The following is a 20395-nucleotide window of genomic DNA, read 5'->3' as shown; positions in this document are numbered from 1 at the left end:
GATAAGACGATGTCTAGGGCTCAAGGGGCCAAGCGAAGACGCTGTAAACAAGTTGACCAAACATTTTTTTTAGTAATAAATAATTATATTAACATTTTAACAAATTTTCATTTTTTTCCTAATTATTTTAAGAAGCACAGAGAATTTTTAATTTTGATCTCCCAAAAGTATCAACTACTCAGATCAAATTTCCAACAAAAACCTCCACCAAAGTTGATCATCACAGCATATTTTCTCTTAAAAAAGTCGAGGAGTTGAGGAGTTGTTCAAACTCTTTTAAATACATCTCCTCTAAACGTTTAAAATTATTAGACTAGTTAAAATAAAAATAAAACTGTACCTAATTATTCATTTTTAAGACCTCCCTCCCCAATTGAAAAATTCCCTCCAGTTGAAAAATCCTACATATTGTTTATAATTGTCATTTATAGTAAAATAGAATACATAAATATAATAATACTTATGTATATGAATCACGAATTATGATATTATATACCTTATTCTTTATACCTATTTTCTTAACTCATGGCATATATCTTGGTTGGTGAATTTGATTTTTCCATGAATTGAAGTACATTCATATTTATTACCTATTTCGTATAATTATTAATTTCATATAATTACGTATTTACGTGTAACGTATGTCAGGCGCTCAGGCAGTCAGCCGTCAGGCGTCGTATACACTCGTATCTAAATAAAAATATTTAATAAATAATAATATATATTAAACAATAGTGTATTGCAAATAAAATTTAAAACCTCAACTAAGTTTAATTTAATAATATATTATTAATGTATTAATATTTAATAATTAATAACCATTCGTATACGCTTTAACTATGTTGAAGTTGAAGAAACAGAAAAGTAATATAAAAAAACCCTATCACGATAATGTTCGTCTACCATTACGTATGGTGATATATAAAACGGTATCTCGTGAGGAATTAACTCAGTATTCCAAGCGAGGTACAGGCATAGTACAGAATCGGTAAGTACTAAGTATTCGGAAGGTATACACTATACGTAATACGTACTTATAAGTTACCTATGAGGTAATAAGGTACCTAATTATAGACATATTTTTATGGGTTTATACTTACCTACTGATTTGTAACCAGCTCTATTGCCTATTGGCTAAGTACCTCCTCTTAAAATAACCAATTTGTTATATCGTTGTCAAATACATTACAAAATATTACATTTTAAAATAAATATAGTTTTTATTTTGGAGAAAGAAAACGCTTTTGGAGAGAGCTTTAAAAAGTATAATAAGCCATGTATTTAATAACAATAAAATATAATTAATATGATCTTTAAGTACCTAAGTATAATAAAATATTAGGCAATTACTAAAAATTTTAGATTACCATAGCCCCTAGATCTCCCAAGCCTAACCATGGACCTATCATCTTGTACTCGTACAAAGTTAAATAACTCAACAATTACTCCTTTGAATATTTTGATTTTGTTACGTACATAGTAGTTTTCAAAAAAATGATCCTCCAACTAATTCATAGTAGAAAAGGGGTGATGAGGGTTGTTCTCATTTGAAAAAAAAAGTTTGTATATCCACGGGTCACTCCTTCAGTAGTACCAAAAATCTCAAGAATTTGAAAATAATATATGGTCTTTAGATATATTTATAAGTTTCAAAAGTCAAATTTTGAATAATTGCTTTATTAAAGAAAAAAAGGGTGAACATGTTTGGTGAATCAACATTTATATATATTTATAGAGAAAATTAATAACATTTGTTTTGGATTTTATTACCGTAGATAACTATCATCACTCCCACTCTTATTACTCTCGAGATATCATACGTTAATTATTTTATCTTGCATAAAAAAATAGTTGATCATTTCTATAGAATAAAGTTAACAATTTTTAAATTTTGGAATTCACTGATGCTTCCAGACATAATATTTTGTACTTTGATAAAAAAAATGGGCCATTCCAAATGAATTCAATATTCATGTCAACACTCATTATACATATATTATGTGGAAGTTTATTTCCTCTAATGATTGTTTAAATTCCATGCAGAGGAATAGGTAATACCTATATTTTTGGATGAAGCTAATGCAGCTTGTGGTTCATCAAAACATTTAAGACCAACAAAATCCATAGCTACACATTTTTTCAAAACACCCTTCAGTCCAAAATCTATAAAGATATTACCCTCTCTTAAATTATTTTATAACTAATTACAACATTTTAGCATATGACTCAAAAAAGGTTTTCTAGCCTTGCTAATATAATCTAATAAAGATATATATTTTATAGGTACTCAATAGTCTATATAATATATAGTAGCTCGTAGTAGTCTTGACTAGAGTCTAGAAGTATCAGTTATGTAGGTACAGTATATTTATTAATGATTCATGATTATCAATGAAAATAATACAATTAATTTATCATAGTAATAATATAATTAATAATTTATTTGTTTTCAATGTTATTATAAAATATATCGTATGCCATTTTACACACTTGTAGGCACAGACAATATGCAGACGTTCATGATGAAGTCTATACAGTCAAGAATGTACAAGATAATAATCACTATGTGCCTGGTTATATGCAGACAAATACACATTTTGATCCAGCTAAACCATCTTCAGTCCTTGATATTTTGAATAGGCCTATTAAAAATAAAATAAATTTACAGTTTGAAAATGTGATTTCCAAAAACCACTCATTCAAGTTGGATGAAAATAAAAGCATTCAAGAAATTAATGTATACAATGCAGCAGACCTTTTAAAAATTAATAAACACGAATTATATCACCAATCTAGATTTGAAATAAATCATGCTTTATTTGATTTGGATGAAAAAAGTTCAGAAGACGTAAGTATTCTATTTTAAACCATGTATATTATAAATATTAAATGTAGCTGGATTCACAATAATTTAAAAGTTTCAGGGTGAAAGTATTAATAACTCTAAGTCCCCATCTGTAACTAGGTTAGGTAGGTATAGTCTATAAAAACTGATATCCTTATCCTGATTTTTAACCTATAGGCTACAAGGCTATAAAAGTCTATCACACAAGTGTATACTGCGTAGATTGAGAATTTACTCATAATATATATTAACATGGACAAATAGGCCTTTTATATACAAGTACCACATTTCTGATGACACTATTGAATTTTTTTTTGAAAAGTTGTTTTAAATACCCCTCTGTGGTGTCCCTATGGTACTTTTTTCCATTTTTGATCGAAGGGTGGAAGGTGATGACACACAAATTGTATTTCAATGTTCCAGTTTTTCAGCGAGGCATTTTTTTTTTTAAATAAAACAATATTGCTAATTTTAGAATTTAGTTAATTTATAAATCATACATTTATAATTATAATTTTGCATAAAGTAATGCTGTTAATTTTTGTATGATGAGTTGTTGAATATGTTGTACAACTATGTCATTTACTTAATTAATATTTTTTTACGTTTTAATTATGAACATATATTATACAGAATACATCAAAGCAGAATGATGATTTTAATACATTGGAAGAAAAAAATACTAATATGACATCTACATTACAACATCAAACTTTCTTCAATCCGCAGTACTTCATGAATGGATTGTATTTACTTGGGATTTTTGATAGAACTAATCTCCAGGTAATCAAAAATATAAATTAAATTGATATATAAATACATATTTTACAACAATTTGTTAAAAAAGAAACAACATTTTTAACATATCACAAACAATTCATCATCAAATGATTTATTCGCAAATCAAAATTTTTTTATAGAATCTGTAAATAATATATATATATATATATGTATATATAGTCTAAATCAGTTGATATATTTAGCTAAGTATGTAATAGGCATCTACCTATAGGCTACAAGGCTATAAAAGTCTATCACACAAGTGTATACTGCATAGATTGAGAATTTACTTAAAAAAAATATCTGTATATTTACCAATAAAGTGGTAAAAACAGTTAAATAATAAAATATCTTAGAGCCAACTTTTAAGTAGTAAATACGATTGTTATTTCTATTGTTGTATACCTACCTAACAAATTTAGTTCTTCTTCTTTCTAATAATAACATTAAAGAACTAAAAATGGACCTATTGTATTGTATCAGTACATATTATGAATATTTAATTATTCACAATAGAATTAATAAATAATCAAACTTAACACAGAATTCCCTTTATTTTTGAATGTTCAAAAGTTAATACATTTAAAATATATATAAATATTATTTATTTACTTTTAACTATTACTTATATACAGCATCGAGAAAATAAAAAATATGATTAGTATAATAATTATTTTATTGGTGTTTATTGTCAGTTGATAAAAGATATATCCTCCTTACAATTCAGGATAGTTGATTTTGATTAAATTGTTTGAGGTAAAAAAAGGATTGGTAAAATTTAACTTGGTTAATTTACAGCACTCGCTTCTTTAATAATAATTATGTCTATGCCTTACCCTAAAATTGTTAAATATATATATATTACCATTTATAGTACATGTATAATATAATATTGTATATATGATTTAGGTCATGAATGTGTGCCTTGAAATTTTTTTTCGGGAGGGGTTTTTATCTCCAGCTCTAGCCTCATCAAGTTCCACATAAATATTATATTATGGTCAACTTTTATTATTTTTATTTTTCAGAGGGAGGGGTTTGACCCCCCCCCGCGCACCCATAGGCACGCCATCTTTAATAGGACAATTCAAATAATGTAAACATTTTTTTAAAACATTTAGATTATAAAAAAAAAGTATAATAACATGATTATATTTTTGATATTCCCTAATGCTAATATTATATGTAGTCTGTAAATATTTGTATACCATATAGGTACTACGGTTTAGATAAATGTACCTAGTTTAAAACTGCAATCCTGAGTCTTATATCTTTATTAACTTTATGAAGTATTAAGAGAATGTGACACATACATTTGTTGTCTCCGTCTAAGCAGATTACGTTTAGATCCATTAGTTAAAAAATTAGAGTGTACCTACTACCTACTGACTTCTTAAAAAATGTAAAGCCACGATTATTATGTAGGGACGTAGGGTTTTTCATTTCCTCATAGGCTTTCCATCATATTTTTATTGTAAAGCGATCTATGAGTATTTTGAGAAGTACCTACAAACAATTCACAATTTTTAAATAATTATAACTCGCTTTAAAATTAAAATTAAATTAAAAGGTTATAATATGCCCTAGATAATAATCGTACTTTTAAATTTTATACAAGATCAGTTCACTTTAATTTTTAATCTGACGGAGCAAAACGTGAGATGCAGAGCGTTAAGTTATAGGCAGGTTATCCCCCCTAAGCCCTCCTTAGTTACGACTATAGATGTACTGCAAATTTAACCTATTTGTCACGATAAATAGTGTTCAAGAAATGGTTTTCAACTTCAGTCTCACTTGCCGCAGTGATATCAATCAGATTTAGTGCTAAGTAAGACTAGCGCTGAATTGAGACTAGGATTGTGCGATGGTGTTCTATTATAAGTATGCGCTGACGACAGACAGTTCCGGAGTTCCCACAGACAATAGGTACCCATCGGCCATTCGGCCATCATGTTAGTGTAAATGTGTGATGTAGAAGTATAGAACTACACAATCTGATAAGGGATACTTTTGTCCATTCAAAATACATAAGATACCTCAACGCCAAGCAAAATATTAATTTGACCAGGAATATTAAAATCTGAATCAACCAATTAAGTGTTAATTGGTTCTGGAATCTCGAGTGAGCTGATGTCGAAATATTGATGAGGCGTTTTATTAGTTATACTGGAAATTAAGTGAAATTGTAGTTTATAGTATATTAATAACTGTTGATAAGTGATGACAACTTGGCATTATTGATGAAATTTAGAGTTAGCATTAGAACAGGTCATCCCTGTTTTTCGCAATAACTTCAAAACGAAGTCCGAACCACAAATTCTGATTGGCGATGGCATCCATTGACCTTATACTAATCCCAGGGCTAGTCGTTCTTAATTCGATGAGTTACATACGTTTCGATAAAAAAAATTCAAAATAGCGAGGGGGAACTAAACTTCGGATAGGCAGCGAACCTAGCGGCGTTTAACTGCCGTTATGTTTTCGATCGGCGGGGGAAAATGTTAACAACTTATCGGTCTTATCGGCTTATCAATCCACATTCTACATTAAATTTCCACCTTATTATTCAAAAATTCAAAATTTAATTTCGTTATCAAACTTTAACGTTTAAATTTATTTGTATTTTGTCGACTCTCAATTGATATACTGCATTATTGCTTAGTGCATAGTATTAATACCTATACAAATCAATATAACTTGTTTATTATTTTTTATTTCAACATTGTTATTATCTTGTATCAAAATGGGTCAGTATAATATCCTTAAATATTTTACTTTTAAGTTTTATTATCTATTTAAATTTATTAATTTTGCACTTACATTTTTCAGTGGACAATGTAGGGGAGTTACATAATTTTATACAATTTAAATTGCTTGCTCCAGATGGAATTAAGAAATGTCAAAATATAAATAATGAAGAAAAAAATGGACAAACCATTATTTTGGATAAATATAATTCAAGGTGATCATATAATTGAATTTAGTGTAGTTTTTGTAACTCGTTATTGTAAATTAATTTATCAATATACTTTTTCCATACAAGTGTGTTAAAAAGAAATAGTAAAATGAAAAATGTATGCTTAAAATATTTATTTATGTAGGTATGTACTTTTTGATCCTTAAATCAATGCAAGTTCATTATTTTAAAGGATTCCATACTTCTTATTAAAATTGAAATGCAAATAAATAAAACAAATATGTCTCTGCTTTTATTATGATATAAAATATGTCATAAAAAATATATTTGTCTCCCCTGTTTACTTGTGTATAAATATGGTTTTTCTATTTTGTACACAATGATCTTTGGTATTCACTAGGTATTTATTCAAACCAATAGGTACTTCAAAATTTTGAGATTCTAATATTTTAATCAATCCTACCTTACGTTTCCACTATTTTTTTTCAATGAGTTAGTTATTAGAGACGTAACATAAATTATTAATTAAGATTATTTGCCTAACTAAATGTCAGTTTCTGATATTGATCAGCTTGGCTATGTACAATCATAATTATATGTCTTTAATTTGTATACAATTTCAGAGATTTTTCAATTATACTGAACAGTTTGAAGACATTCAACCATATGACAATGAAGAAAAATGAAAATTTAAATAACCTAAGCATTTTTTTCAAAAATATTGTAAGTTTTGAAATGTTTATCATGGTACATTTTGTGTTTAATATTTTTAAAGAATAATTTCATTATCATAATTTTGATTAGTGAAATAACCAAAAAAATAATTTTTAGTTCAGTTACATAATTTTTTTTTTGTTGTAACATGAGTAAAACCAAAACCATTTTCCTTTTGTTGTGTAGCTTTTACCTGAGCTACCATAATAATATGTAGATTATTGAAATATTAAATTAAATTTTTTTAATTTTTAAAGATATTCAAAGGGTGACCACGTCCCTTTTTTAAAAATCATTTCATCTCTACCATTTTTTAAGTATAGGTTCGTGTGTATATTAATATTTTTTGATATTGTTTTTTACACTTGAAAATATCTTAAAAATATAAAAATTACTAAAGACATTTTCTAAGGTATTTTTTAAGAATTAAACCTTATATCTTTATCCTGTTTTTCTATATAAATATTGTCACTAATTATCAGGGCTCAAAAGTTATATATAATATGTGCGTTTCCGATAAATTTCCAATAATTCTATTTCTAATTTTATTCATTGTCTATTAGCAGATATGAAAAAAATTAAATAAAATGTTTTTGATTCTATTTATATGTGATAATGTACCAAACAGAGCACCTATAATTAAAAATTAGCAAAATAGTACTAAAAATTAAAAACATGCAAAAATGCAGTAAACAATATCAGGGTGAAACAAATGAGCATCATATCTCTGAAGTTTAAAGACTTACTAAAAAAATTATTATACTTTTTCTAGAATTTCCGATACGTAAAAATTATACATTGCATTTACAGCATTTATTAATTAAAAATATATATTTAGTGAGGAAAACTCTCCATGATGAAAAAAACATCAACTGAGCCTGAATATCGTCTAATGATATGTATTTTCCAAATATCTTATTCACTCTCATGTGTACAACATTTTGTTAAAACAAGATTTTTGAACCAATTATTTGTAGATACTTATATTATATTGTATTTGTTTTATAGAAGCACAACAAAGAAATCCACAACAAAGCACTTGCAATATTCAATTCAAGGTTAAATAATAAGTAATTTAAATACATCAACTATATTAACGCTAAAAAAAAATTCATACTTTCATTGTTTTTCTATTACAAAATGTTGTGAATAGTGGATATAATTATAAAATGTTTATTTATATGGAAGGATAGTTTAAGTTTTTAAAAATAAACAAGTTTATTTATATACATAATATATATTACTGTTTTTACTGTTCAATTATTTTTTAAATATTTGTTAAATAAAACATTATTTTATTTTACAGTTTTCAATAACTATATATTTCAACCTATAATTATCTTATATAGGTATATATATATATTTAACATTAACCATGTAGTTTGTGATATTTTTTTCCAACAAATAATATAATGGACAATTATAAAAGTCATTTAATTGTTGTAGAAACTGAAACTATAATATGTATATTTTTCTCAGGAAACGGTTTATCGTTGACCAAGATTGAAACGATACCAATATCCAATTATAACTAATAACTATACACTTTGTTATAACTTTCAAAAAAAATTCATAATTTAATAATAAGACGATAATTTATTATTCCCATTCATTTAAAGTTTATCATCAAAGACCATCGGGGGACTGTACACCATAAACATTGTAGGTACCTGTGTCAGTAATACTTAGTAGTCACTAGTTAGTTTATTAATATTTAACATTTGTAACACAATACATATATATTATTATATTAGGTAAACGAAAATACTATTATTTTTTTGTGATGAACTACGAATTAGTCGAACGCACGGCTGTAGATAGTATCGACAGCCATGATTAAACACAAAATATATAATTGCGTGGAAGCCTGAGCCTGTTGTTAACTCTTAGAGTCACGCTAATAATTAGCACCGCCAAATTTAAGATTTTCTTCACTACCCCAACCGCAGGAACTAATTTGCTTCTACTAGTATTAAATTGACACTACCTCCTTTAACTAAATGCTGTCTACTTCAACCCACCAATTATATATTTAGACGTATAATTTGATAAACATAGATACTTCAAGTTTCAAGGAATCTATTTGTATAAATTTTAATCTTAATTCGTCAATTTGTTCAAAAGTTACGATTAATAATAGAATACACCCAAGAATTATATTATTTGGGCACCTACTAGTTGTCCTGCCCAACGGGCAACGACCAATAATTTCTTTATTCGAAACCATAAATGATAAATGCAACTATTTAATAGTTAAATATTAATATTTATAAATGAATATTAATATTTGATGTATACTTATACAGTTTTATCTCACCCGAGTAACAATAATAGCAACATTGCAACAATTACTATTATTTGTATAATTAGTAAGCTGAAACCAAATGGAACCATCTATGCACAAAAATTTAAATCATAAATCTTGAAATAAGAATCGCAGTAAAAAAAATTATGGGCAGCTTTTCCAGATAACAGCTATCTTATCTATGAAGTTGGACCAAAAATAGATGAATTAATCTATTCTGTGGTTGGACCAAGCTAGAGACATTTACAAAATTTCATTAAAATCGGTTAAATGATTTCGGAGATTAGGGTCTTCGAAGATCTTGACACGAGATTTATTATAAAGATATAATGTAGACGATATAATATATTATTATTATAACTGTATACAACCTTTTTTACTAAATGTGTATGATAATGCAATGCATTAATATTCATTTTTAATTGTGATTGTTTTGAATTGTACATTAGTATACCATAGTCCATAGTCAATAATTGGCAATTGTATCATAGATAAAATTATGTGTATGTAATGTGCGGAAGACAAATCTCCCACCCTTTTTGTTATAGAAATCTTTTGGACCCATTGCTTAAGCCCTATTCATTTGAGGTCCTCAAATTAAAGACCATTTATGTCTACGAACACGATCTTAACAGATACATATATGTGTCAAATATATCCAATGTATTTGTTGGTAACTTATTGAAGTACTCCCAGACTTTGTAGAACTTTATTTTCGCGGGGAGAGCTTTTTTACTTTTGTACTACACTACTACAGCACAACTTAATGTTATTGAATTTGTTCAAGTAAGTTAGTCACAAGTAAAAAATATCTAGCTCATTTTATTGGATACTAAAATTTTTTAAACTTAATTTTCGGCGGTAGAGTTGTTTTAAGTTGTTTGTTTGACCAAAAAATTTGTATGTACATCATAAATAAACAGAACGCACAGGATTCAAGAGTTTTGGTACATTGAACCGGTAGAGATCCCGAAGAAAAAAGACCAGGCAAAATAATTGCTGGTACAAATGTACAACTGATATGCCAGATAATCATCAATATACGCAATATTCAGATTATTTATTAGAAACTTATATACACGAAAATTCAAAATTTCCTCCAAAAATATGGGCATGCATGACAGAAAGTTTATGTCTAACAACTAACAATTGTGAATCGTTTCATTCGCACTTTAATCAACAGTTTTATAAATCGCACCCAAATATAAGTATATTTTTAAAAATTTTGGTTGAAAATGTCCAAACGGACACTTACATTAAAATAAACAGCTCAAATTTAAATATTCCAAATACCCCAAAAAATAAATCCACTTTCTTAAAATGTGCTAGGACTAATAAGGCTATAAATGATTTTAAAAATAAACTAATATCACGTTATTCGTACGTAAAGAGTGTTGCATTTAATTATGTTAAATAAATTACAAAATATTATATATATTAATTAATTATGAACAAGTGATTTTTACTTTATTATTATATTTATTAAAACTATGACAAAAATATTATGTATTTATGAATAAATGATTTTTACTTTATTATTATATTTATTAAAATTATGAAATGTCACTTTTGTTTTACTATTATATTTATGAAAACTATGACAAAATATTGTATATATTAATTAATATGAATAAGTGATTTTTACTTTATTATTATATTTATTAAAACTGTGACAAAATATTATGTATTTATTATTTGATTTATTAGTTATTTATATATTTTTCAATATTTATGGTATCAATTATCATATTATAAACCATGTATCAAAAATATGGAATATATTAAAATAATTTTACCATATCAGGTAAATTGGCGGAAACGGGAATCGAACCTTTTTTAAAATTGGCGGAAACGGGCGATGGCGGAATCGGTCATTTCAAATTTTGGCGGAAACGGTACATGCCCAGTGATAGTCACCCGAACGACGACGTCAGCTCTATCGGAAGACCGTACAGGTACCCCATACATATCCTCATAAGTTTATTTCCATAAATTTGTACCAACATTAATAAATGAATAACTTCAGGAATTCTTTGTATCACACAACAGTTCGTCGTTCGCATGAAAATATAAACGCAGTTTGGATGGTTCCAATACAATCTTTTTGCATTAAAATCGATGAAATAGAAACGTCACATTCAAAACCCTTTCCTATCGTTACACCAGCTAAAATTTATATATTCTTGTTTTTTTTCAGCCACCATATAGATTAACGATGCTACAAACTAAATGTAACAAATTGGAGATGTTCTCGGAAATACTTAAGCCGCAAAATTCAATATAAAGTAAAATTTATGTCAAATAGCAATCTACAAGTGTCAATATTCGACATATATGAAAAAAAATTCATTAAAGTCGGGTTTTTTTTGTGTCAACGAACAGTTCGTCGTTCATATGAAAATATATACACCGTTTGGACGGTCAAAATTCAATATCTCTGCTTTAAACTCTATGAAATAGAAACGTCACTTTCAAAACCCTTTTCTTTCGTTTTTGATATATTTTTGCTTTTTTTGCTGCCTTCATATAGTTTAACGATGCTTTAAACTAAATGTAACAGATTTGAGGTTGTATAATATGTAAGTTGTAAATATATAATTATTGTGTAGTATTAGAATAACACAATCAATTCTACATAGTTATTGATTACCAAAGCCGTGATGCCCGTGAACACTATATGATGTTTTGCTCTTAAAAAAAAAATCTTTAAATCAAAATGTTCTCAAAAATGTATAGATGAATGCTGTTTGTTGTGAAATCCGGTTTAATGTTATACGGTTATAACTCAACTGAATGTGCTGGATTGCATGTATTAATATTATAAATTATGAATAGAAAAAAAAATATATATACAATATTATTTTATACAGTTTTTTTTATTAACATATTGTACTCATATTTTATTACACTTTAGAACAGAAAAAAAAGTAATATAATAAATATCATACAATTTTCTTTATTTTCATTCTAATTTTTTAACTTCTAGCGTTTGACTTTCGGCCACAATCGTCTAGAAGAAACCCGACAAATATTTGAGGGGAGACACGCTGGTGCGCTCAAATCAGCGAATGTCCGTGGTCTCAGACATATATTGTACCAAGGACAAAAATAGAGGATTTGCGGAGACTGTCAGACCAGGAAGTCTGCGGTGACCGAGCCTGCAGGGTGGTTCTCGTCGGGCCACGACGACACGACACAGTGCACTTCAACTCACGACCGACTGAGATTCAGCCGGCCGCACTCCCGAAGGAGCAAGAGGATGTTGCTGCTCGACGTCGATTATGGCACGCAACGGCAGCCACAGGACCAGGATCAGGATCAGCTATATAGACGAGTCTTAAGATCTGCCTTTGCCGAAGTGCACCGAAAACGGTTCCCGCGTCCTGGAAACCGACCCGTGTTCGTTCTGTGCGGTCAGTTGGGCGGTTCGGACTAGAAAGCTTTTGGCTGCAGATCGGAGAGGTGTGTCGAGTGCATCGGACCGGGAAATGGTGACTGGAGGAACTTGGTGACTGTGAAACTGATTAAAGAATAAGAATTGTGAAGGTGGCGGCTTCAATAGAAACGTGAACAAGGCTTCGTGAACGCCAGCTGGCGCATATTACTGGAAACTTGCAGGTTAGATTTGTATGCTGAAAATAATGAAACGAAATTAAAAATTTTGATTTTTCCACGAGTCTTCGACATTTTGTTATATTATATTCTATATAGTGACGCTCATTAAAAATTCAATTCATACTACTGTATAGATTCTTACTTATAATATAAATATTCTATTAGGTAAAATCGTTACATTTGTTGTAACGCTTCAATAAGTTTACTGCCTTGGATTTACCAAGTCCATTCTTATTCCCTTCAGTTTCGCCGTCATTTTGTTCCTCCTCGATCATGTCACCATTTCTGCGGTTCCGAAACTCATTCGGCACACACACTTCGATCTGTACCGGGCTTTTTCGTCCGATTCGCCCGGCCGCTTTCGCAAGCATAGAATAAACACGGGTGGGCTGATTTCCAGTGGACGCGGCAGCATTTCCAGAACACGGTCCTTCGGCGTAGGCTCATCTATAAACTCGCCCCGCTGATCCTGATCCTCTGTCGGCGGCTGCTGCTTCAAGTGCCGCTGCATGCCACGTTTTATGTTTATCGCCGTTGAGCTCACATCCTCCTACTCCGCCGGCTGATTCGCGTTCGGCCACATTGTTGTAGTACACTGCGCTAAGTCATCTTCGAGGTGCCAACGAGAACGTAGCCTGGTCACCGCAAAGGCCCGTCGGCATCAGCTACATGGCTGACCTGGTCCGACAGCCCGCCGCTATAGTCCTCTATTCATCCTTGATACAATATGTCAGGTTAAGCTCCTTTTCGGTTTCACTGACATTCCCCGATGATTTGTAACACAGCCAGCGTCTTTCCTCTCGTGTGCCCGGTTTCATAGTGAGTCTTCGTAGACCGTAGTTTACTTTTACAACTTAAGTATATTTATATAAACAAATCTCATTACTATGGTCCAAGATATTATTATTTTATTCGATTGCAGCCAGATACCATATATAATCCATGTATATGTATTTATGTCATATTAATACCTACCTCATCAGTTTTAACTTTTAACTAAAATCTGTAAATAATCAATATAATAATGATTAATGGATATAGATTATCGACATAAGCTCAACTGAGGGGGTTGGAGTATCTGTGCTGTAGTGGCTATGACCTCTAAAAGATAACCCCTTAAAAACATTATCCTCTGAACTCACATAATAATTAACTTAAATAAATAAACAAAAATTTGGATTTACTTATTTTATACCTATTACTATAAGCTCCATAGGTATACATGTCGTTTTAATAACAATGTATAACAATAAATGTATACACTCATTGTGTGTACTTGTGTGTATGATTCGTGAAACGCGCTTCAAGTGGTCCATATTATATATAATTATAATATATTATTGTACATTAATACGAGCGATGTATCGTCTTCTTCACGGGTCGCGCAATATATTTCATGTGACAAAACGACACATATTATACTCTCGTACGTACCTTTATTATAATTTTGTATTATGTATAGCGTGGTGTGCCAATATAATATATTATATATAATGGGAAAACAAATTAACACGAGGAGCGTTTACTGTCGTCATGGGTGGCGGTTACCCCACCAGGCCGGAGTAGGATAAACATTGTTCATTCTATTATAATTCTATTATTTTCTTTTATAATTGTATTATAAAATGTGAATAATTTATTCTACTATTATTTATGTCTATTCACTTTTTAGCTTTTGCGTTTTAGTATTTGGTGTCATAAATAGTTTCCAAGTTTTTAATTAAAATGGCGTTTACTATTGGAGAAATATTTACGTTTGCCAATTGTTCTATTAACTCACGTAATGTTGTAGAAGGAGAGCAAGTTTTAAAAAGTTTACAAATAATATTGTGTGGAAAAATTGTTAAGGTATATTACTTATATATTATTATATTTAAACAAATCATAGTATGTAATATTTGTAAACAATAAATCATTAATTAATAAACAATATCTTATATGCATTTAACTTTCAAATTTATAAAGTTTATAAAACAGTTTGCTTTTAATTAGGGAAATGAAATACAAATTAAAGCATTAGTCATACAAAGTTCTCATATAAGAGAAATGTCGCATGAAATAACAGGCAAAATATCTACAGTGCCTTTGCTTAAAATTGTAATATTTGCTTGTACATGTGCCGCTGGACTTCCAGAATGCTGTAAACATATTGTTACTATTCTTTTGCTTTTAAATAGGTAAAATTTAATTTAATTTGTTGTTTACCTAGCGCTACTTACTTCCTTAATTATTTTTAGAATGTATACACTTATACGCTTTAATAAGAATTAATATAATATATACAATCCTGTATTTAATACTTATTCACTTTTAAGTTGTATAATAGTCATTATTTTACTATTTTTACATGTTACCATGTTGTAATTATTTGGTTATGTAATTTTTCAAGAAATTCTTTGGATGAAATAGACACACTTTCTTCTACTGATATTAGATGCAAATGGACAAAATTAAGAGAACCGTCACTGGAACAATTTAAACCAGTTCCCATTTCCAAATTTTGTTGTGTTGGAAATAGTATTGATTGTACATTATCGCAATCTAAAACATCTATAAGGTACTTTTTTTTTGTTATTATAAACAATATTACCATTTCATTGTTAGGTAGGTACTTGTACATACTACATTCCATTGATTCTATAATAATTGATTTAATTTTTGTGTACCTATGTATTCAATGACTCAATGAAATATTATATCTAATTGTATAATTTTGATATAGTTAAAATATATTTTTATCTTACTAGAGTACTTAAGTAACCTATTTGATTATGTATTTTGTTTTATTTTAGATCAGCACTTATTTCAGCTGCACCTTATTCTGCCATAGCACTGCATTCAAAAGGAAGAAAATCATTCAAATTAAGTAGTGATGCTTCGTCAGCTGAAATTCATGATGAACCTTTTCAAATTATAAGCGATCAACTTCTTGATTTGATATCTGAATATTCAGTTTTAAACTTGGGTGATTGTTGTCAAAAAGTGTATGATTGTAAAGTGGCACTAACAATGACTCCTACAAAAATTAGAAATTTATCTTTAAATGACAATTCTTTTTGGCACCAAATTCGCCAATTTAAAATAACAGATAGTCGTTGTCATTCCCTTTATACCTATTATATGTCTTCTTATAAATCTGACAAAAAATGGTCTAAAAAAACAAGCAGTTATTTTTGGCCTAAATTATTTTCAAATAAATGTGTTAAGCATGGAATAAAGTATGAGCAAGTTGCTAGAGTGTTGTATGCTGAAACAACTAAACAAAAAGTAATTCAATTTGGTTTCATTGTACATTACCAAACTCCTTGGTTTGGATATTTACCAGATGGTATAGTTTTGAACGGCTCAAATGTTCCAATAAAATTATTAAAAATTAAATGCCCATACTTAGGAAGTAGCAAAAGTGTACCTGAGTTAATAAGCTATGTCCTTCACCAGGCGCCGGTTGGTATTCGATTATTCTTACACTATCAATGGTTCAGTGATTGATAGAGTTGCAAGCAATAGCGACTTGGGCGTTCTTTTCACTGCCGATCTGAACTTCCGCCCTCACATTGACTCCATCTGTTGCCGAGCTCTCAAATCGCTTGGCTTCGTAATGCGCACCATGAAGGAGTTCAAGCTGTCTGGATCTCTCAAGACTGTCTACTGCTTTTTAGTCCGAAGCATGCTAGAGTATGCGTCTGTGCTCTGGGACCCATTTGTGGTTATTGATTCTTGCCACTTAGAGCGTGTACAAAGGCGCTTTCTGTCGTCTGCAGCTTACATGCTAAAAATTGTCCATCCTCCTCACGACTATACTCCAGTATTGCGCGCACTTAGCCTTACATCTTTAGCAGATAGGCGCGTTAAAGCTAATCTGGCCTTTTTAAAAAAGTTAATCTATGGTTCCTTAAATGCCCCTTCACTGCTTATCCAAGTAAACTTTAAAGTTCCACATCGGGCCACAAGGTCTCGAGTTCCTTTTACTGTACCTCTCCACTTTACCAATTACGGTAAAAACAAACCAATTGACCGCATGATGCGGTTGGCTAACGAGGACCCCTCCTTTCTCAGTTTACCTTAATATTGTGTTATTTTTTGTACATTTATTGTATGTAATTTTACTTGTGTCCTAATTATTTTAGTTTATATTTACTGTGCCTGTTATTCTGCTGTATTTTTTGGCCATCGCCCTTGTATATGTTAGTTATCTTATTTTACTGAATTATTGTTATGTTCTATACTAAATAAGGAATTTTTTATTCCGTGAATTAATTAATAAATAAATAAATAAATAAATAAATGATTTGAAATATGTAATTAAAAACTCAGATGGTTCCTTTTCTTTAAACAAAAGGGATGCATATTATGCACAAGTTCAATTGGGACTTGTCATGTTAAATCTTGAAACTTGTGATTTTGTAATATATAATAGCTTAGAACATAAGTATATTATTCTGAAGACAGATATTGATTATGAGTATTGTAAGATTTGCAAGTATTTGCACATTAAAAATTATTTATTTTGAAAAGTTAATACATGAAATTTGTAACATGGATACAGTTGTACAATAAATTTGTTTTATATTGTTCACCAAGTTTTTATGTTTTAATATTATTTCTTCAAATTATTTACATTATAAAACTGGTTTTGATTTATCATGACATGTTGTATAAACATATAATAATAGTAAATAACAATATTCAATATATATGTACAATAGATATAGACAACAGTTAAGTTTAAAAGTAAATTATATTTTATAAAAAACTAATTCATAATAATTGTAAGTTAAATTAATAGTTAGCTAACAAAATCCCTATCTAGATTAAACTAATCAAACAGAGAATTTATCATTTGCAAAAATTGGGGTACTTAGATTGCAAATTCCACTTATGATTGTAAGAATATCAAAAGCTAAGTAATTGTGTGACCAAATAAATATATTTTGTAGTATTTTATATACTTTAAGTCTTTGGTTAAACCTTTCAATATGAATACGGGCACTAGCAATATATTTATTAAGTAATGCTTCAGATTTAGAAAATTGAATTTTATTTTTTAGGAATGGTGGCCGAATTATTTGTATATTTTTTGACATACACAAGTCATCAATTAAAAAACCTTTGTCTACCATTATTGCATCAGAACTATTCATTTTTTGGATTAACCCACTTTGTTCAAATATACTTTTATCTGATGCTCTACAACCATATGGTTGACTTATATAAGTAATAAGCCCACCTGGTGATACTCCAATCAAAAATTTGAGAATAAAAGTAGACTTATAATTGCTGTAAAGTTTGATGCAGCATGATAAACACTTAGGTTTTTGGATTGGAATTTCAGTGCAGTCTAATATTACTCTAGTATTGGGGAACTTTTTGAAACAATATGGCATATTACTAATTATTTCTTCTTTAGAAGGCCAATAAATGGAACAACTTAATATTTTTGCTAAACATGGAATAAGTGATGAATATATCATACGACAAGATTCGGCAGTGACATTTTTAAAGAGAATAGATAAAACTACAAATGAAAAATCTTGCCTTAACTTTAAAAATACCATAATTATTCTCTCTTTGTAGTTTAAATTATGCTTTCTTTTATCAGGAAATTCTGTTTTATAAATTTCAATAATTTTTTCTAAAAATTGAAATGTAGGTATTCCGGTCATTGTCCTTAATTTTTTAGGAGAATTTATTAACGTGATAAATGGAATTTCAATATCTGCAATAGTAATTTGAGTTGCTGAATCCATAAATTCTCTATTAAAATCAACTTCTTTGTATAACTGATTTACAACATTCATAACACTTTCGCCATTGTCAGTATTACAGTTTTCAAAATCTGGTTCTTCGTGATCCTGTATTATAGTGCTGTCATAATCTAAAGCTGCCTGACACTAAAACAAATTAGTAAGAAAATGATTAGGGAAAAATATATATACATATTACAAACAGATTAACCACTTCTGCTTTTTGTGTAGAATATATGTCACTTTTTTTTCTGTTCTTAGGACTAGGTCTTTTTTTTAGGAGTAGGTACCTATAACTATAATAATATAATATGACGGCTATACATTTTAATTTAAAGATGTAAATTATGTAGAGATAATGGGTGAAAATTGAAATTTGAATTTATACATAATAGGTTAAGTACAACTAAAAACATCTTACATTTGTATCATTGTAGCCTGTAGGTATCATTTTATTTTTTGTTATACATATTATTTATTGTATTTAAATATGTGTGCCCGATCTAGTGTGTATCCACAGAATTTTTGTCTTCAACCCTTTTATTTTACAAAAGTGTACATTTTTTATTCGATGAGAGAGATCTATACTGCGAAGGTTAAAACTATTTGCTGGAGTGTCACCGTATATAATATTATAATAACTACCGTTAAGCGTCGTAGTACAATATACTATATTATATTAATTACTCATATTATTCGTTAGTACCGCAGAACTGCATGTATTTATATTTTTTATAATGCAGACATATTTTTACAGTGAATGATCACTTCGTCCCCTCGATTTATGCCCATACATGAATCCTAATGATATAATAACAAAACAAATTTAAATTTTTGTCTGTTGTATTTATAGGTTACCTTTTGCAATTTATGTTAAATAAGTATGAATGAGATCTCTTCCCTCTTCGAAAAATCCTATACGCGCTAGGGTCATGTCTTCAGTATTATTGTATAAAACGTGTGAAACTATACTTCAAGTACAAGACCTGAAAATATATACATTTTAGTACTAAAATGTCTATATGATTTGTACGGCGCAAATAATTAAGTATGTATAATGCACTAAGTACACATAAAGTAGCCGAGGCTCGATTGGCTACCGTTCGCTATTTATTTTGTACGGTTTTGTACACTTTTCTACTAGAAAATCAGTCTCACGCCGTTCAAGTTTTTTTTAGGTATGATCTATAGGTATGCGCTTTGCATCAGCATCCCAGAATTCTTATTCCAATCATTTCCTCAACGCTGCAGTATAATACATAAATTATAGGTAGGTTATAGGTAATTGCCAATAAGCACTTAAAACTATATTTTTATTTTTATTTGTTTTAGTCATTCTTCCGAACATAATGGTTTAGCTGATAAAACCCTCACTCAGTCTGTATCCTGCAAGGCTGCACATGGCACATTGCATACCGAAACTATTTGTACTAAATAATGTCCTGTACAGTATAGATAAGTATATAGAATGCAAT

At 29.1% G+C, this 20395-nt stretch overlaps 5 protein-coding genes across 5 annotated transcripts; 4 read left to right on the top strand and 1 right to left on the bottom strand.

Annotated features, from left to right (window-relative positions):
• The first annotated feature begins 806 nt into the window (after nt 1-806).
• LOC111028148 lies at nt 807-4371 on the top strand. The gene is made up of 4 exons (XM_022306693.1): nt 807-988; nt 2497-2848; nt 3479-3628; nt 4321-4371. The coding sequence occupies exons 1-4, from the start codon at nt 840-842 to the stop codon at nt 4369-4371; spliced, it is 702 nt and encodes a 233-aa protein (XP_022162385.1). The 5' UTR covers nt 807-839.
• Nucleotides 4372-6139: 1768 nt separating this feature from the next.
• On the top strand, nt 6140-8473 carry LOC111028140. The gene is made up of 4 exons (XM_022306685.1): nt 6140-6372; nt 6455-6587; nt 7166-7265; nt 8265-8473. The coding sequence occupies exons 1-4, from the start codon at nt 6369-6371 to the stop codon at nt 8328-8330; spliced, it is 303 nt and encodes a 100-aa protein (XP_022162377.1). The 5' UTR covers nt 6140-6368; the 3' UTR covers nt 8331-8473.
• A 4873-nt stretch (nt 8474-13346) lies between these two features.
• Nucleotides 13347-17059, top strand: LOC111028157. Its single transcript, XM_022306701.1, has 4 exons — nt 13347-15024; nt 15169-15353; nt 15566-15733; nt 15969-17059. The coding sequence occupies exons 1-4, from the start codon at nt 14902-14904 to the stop codon at nt 16663-16665; spliced, it is 1173 nt and encodes a 390-aa protein (XP_022162393.1). The 5' UTR covers nt 13347-14901; the 3' UTR covers nt 16666-17059.
• LOC111028147 lies at nt 16775-17242 on the top strand. The gene has a single exon (XM_022306692.1). The coding sequence runs from the start codon at nt 16775-16777 to the stop codon at nt 17240-17242; it is 468 nt and encodes a 155-aa protein (XP_022162384.1).
• A 754-nt stretch (nt 17243-17996) lies between these two features.
• On the bottom strand, nt 17997-19371 carry LOC111028131. The gene is made up of 2 exons (XM_022306670.1): nt 19342-19371; nt 17997-19067 (listed from the first exon to the last, which is right to left on the bottom strand). The coding sequence occupies exons 1-2, from the start codon at nt 19369-19371 to the stop codon at nt 17997-17999; spliced, it is 1101 nt and encodes a 366-aa protein (XP_022162362.1).
• Nucleotides 19372-20395: the final 1024 nt, after the last annotated feature.

Source organism: Myzus persicae, unplaced genomic scaffold, assembly GCF_001856785.1.
Source record: "Myzus persicae strain clone G006 unplaced genomic scaffold, MPER_G0061.0, whole genome shotgun sequence".
Lineage (NCBI taxonomy): Eukaryota > Metazoa > Arthropoda > Insecta > Hemiptera > Aphididae > Myzus > Myzus persicae.
The sequence above is the reverse complement of the archived record's forward strand: the minus strand, read 5'-3'. Positions and strand labels throughout refer to the sequence as shown.

Bases quoted from the DNA above. Each gene is read 5' to 3' on its own strand.
- LOC111028148 (XM_022306693.1), top strand. From the start codon at position 840: ATGTTGAAGTTGAAGAAACAGAAAAGTAATATAAAAAAACCCTATCAC. The intron at 989-2,496 runs GTAAGTACTAAG...ACACACTTGTAG, and splicing joins ACAGGCATAGTACAGAATCG to GCACAGACAATATGCAGACG. The intron at 3,629-4,320 runs GTAATCAAAAAT...GTTTATTGTCAG, and splicing joins TTGATAGAACTAATCTCCAG to TTGATAAAAGATATATCCTC.
- LOC111028140 (XM_022306685.1), top strand. The intron at 6,588-7,165 runs GTGATCATATAA...ATACAATTTCAG, and splicing joins TTGGATAAATATAATTCAAG to AGATTTTTCAATTATACTGA. The intron at 7,266-8,264 runs GTAAGTTTTGAA...TTTGTTTTATAG, and splicing joins GCATTTTTTTCAAAAATATT to AAGCACAACAAAGAAATCCA.
- LOC111028157 (XM_022306701.1), top strand. From the start codon at position 14,902: ATGGCGTTTACTATTGGAGAAATATTTACGTTTGCCAATTGTTCTATT. The intron at 15,025-15,168 runs GTATATTACTTA...GCTTTTAATTAG, and splicing joins TGTGTGGAAAAATTGTTAAG to GGAAATGAAATACAAATTAA. The intron at 15,734-15,968 runs GTACTTTTTTTT...GTTTTATTTTAG, and splicing joins CAATCTAAAACATCTATAAG to ATCAGCACTTATTTCAGCTG.
- LOC111028147 (XM_022306692.1), top strand. From the start codon at position 16,775: ATGCGCACCATGAAGGAGTTCAAGCTGTCTGGATCTCTCAAGACTGTC.
- LOC111028131 (XM_022306670.1), bottom strand. From the start codon at position 19,371: ATGATACCTACAGGCTACAATGATACAAAT. The intron at 19,068-19,341 runs GTAAGATGTTTT...AATTTGTTTTAG, and splicing joins CAGGCTACAATGATACAAAT to TGTCAGGCAGCTTTAGATTA.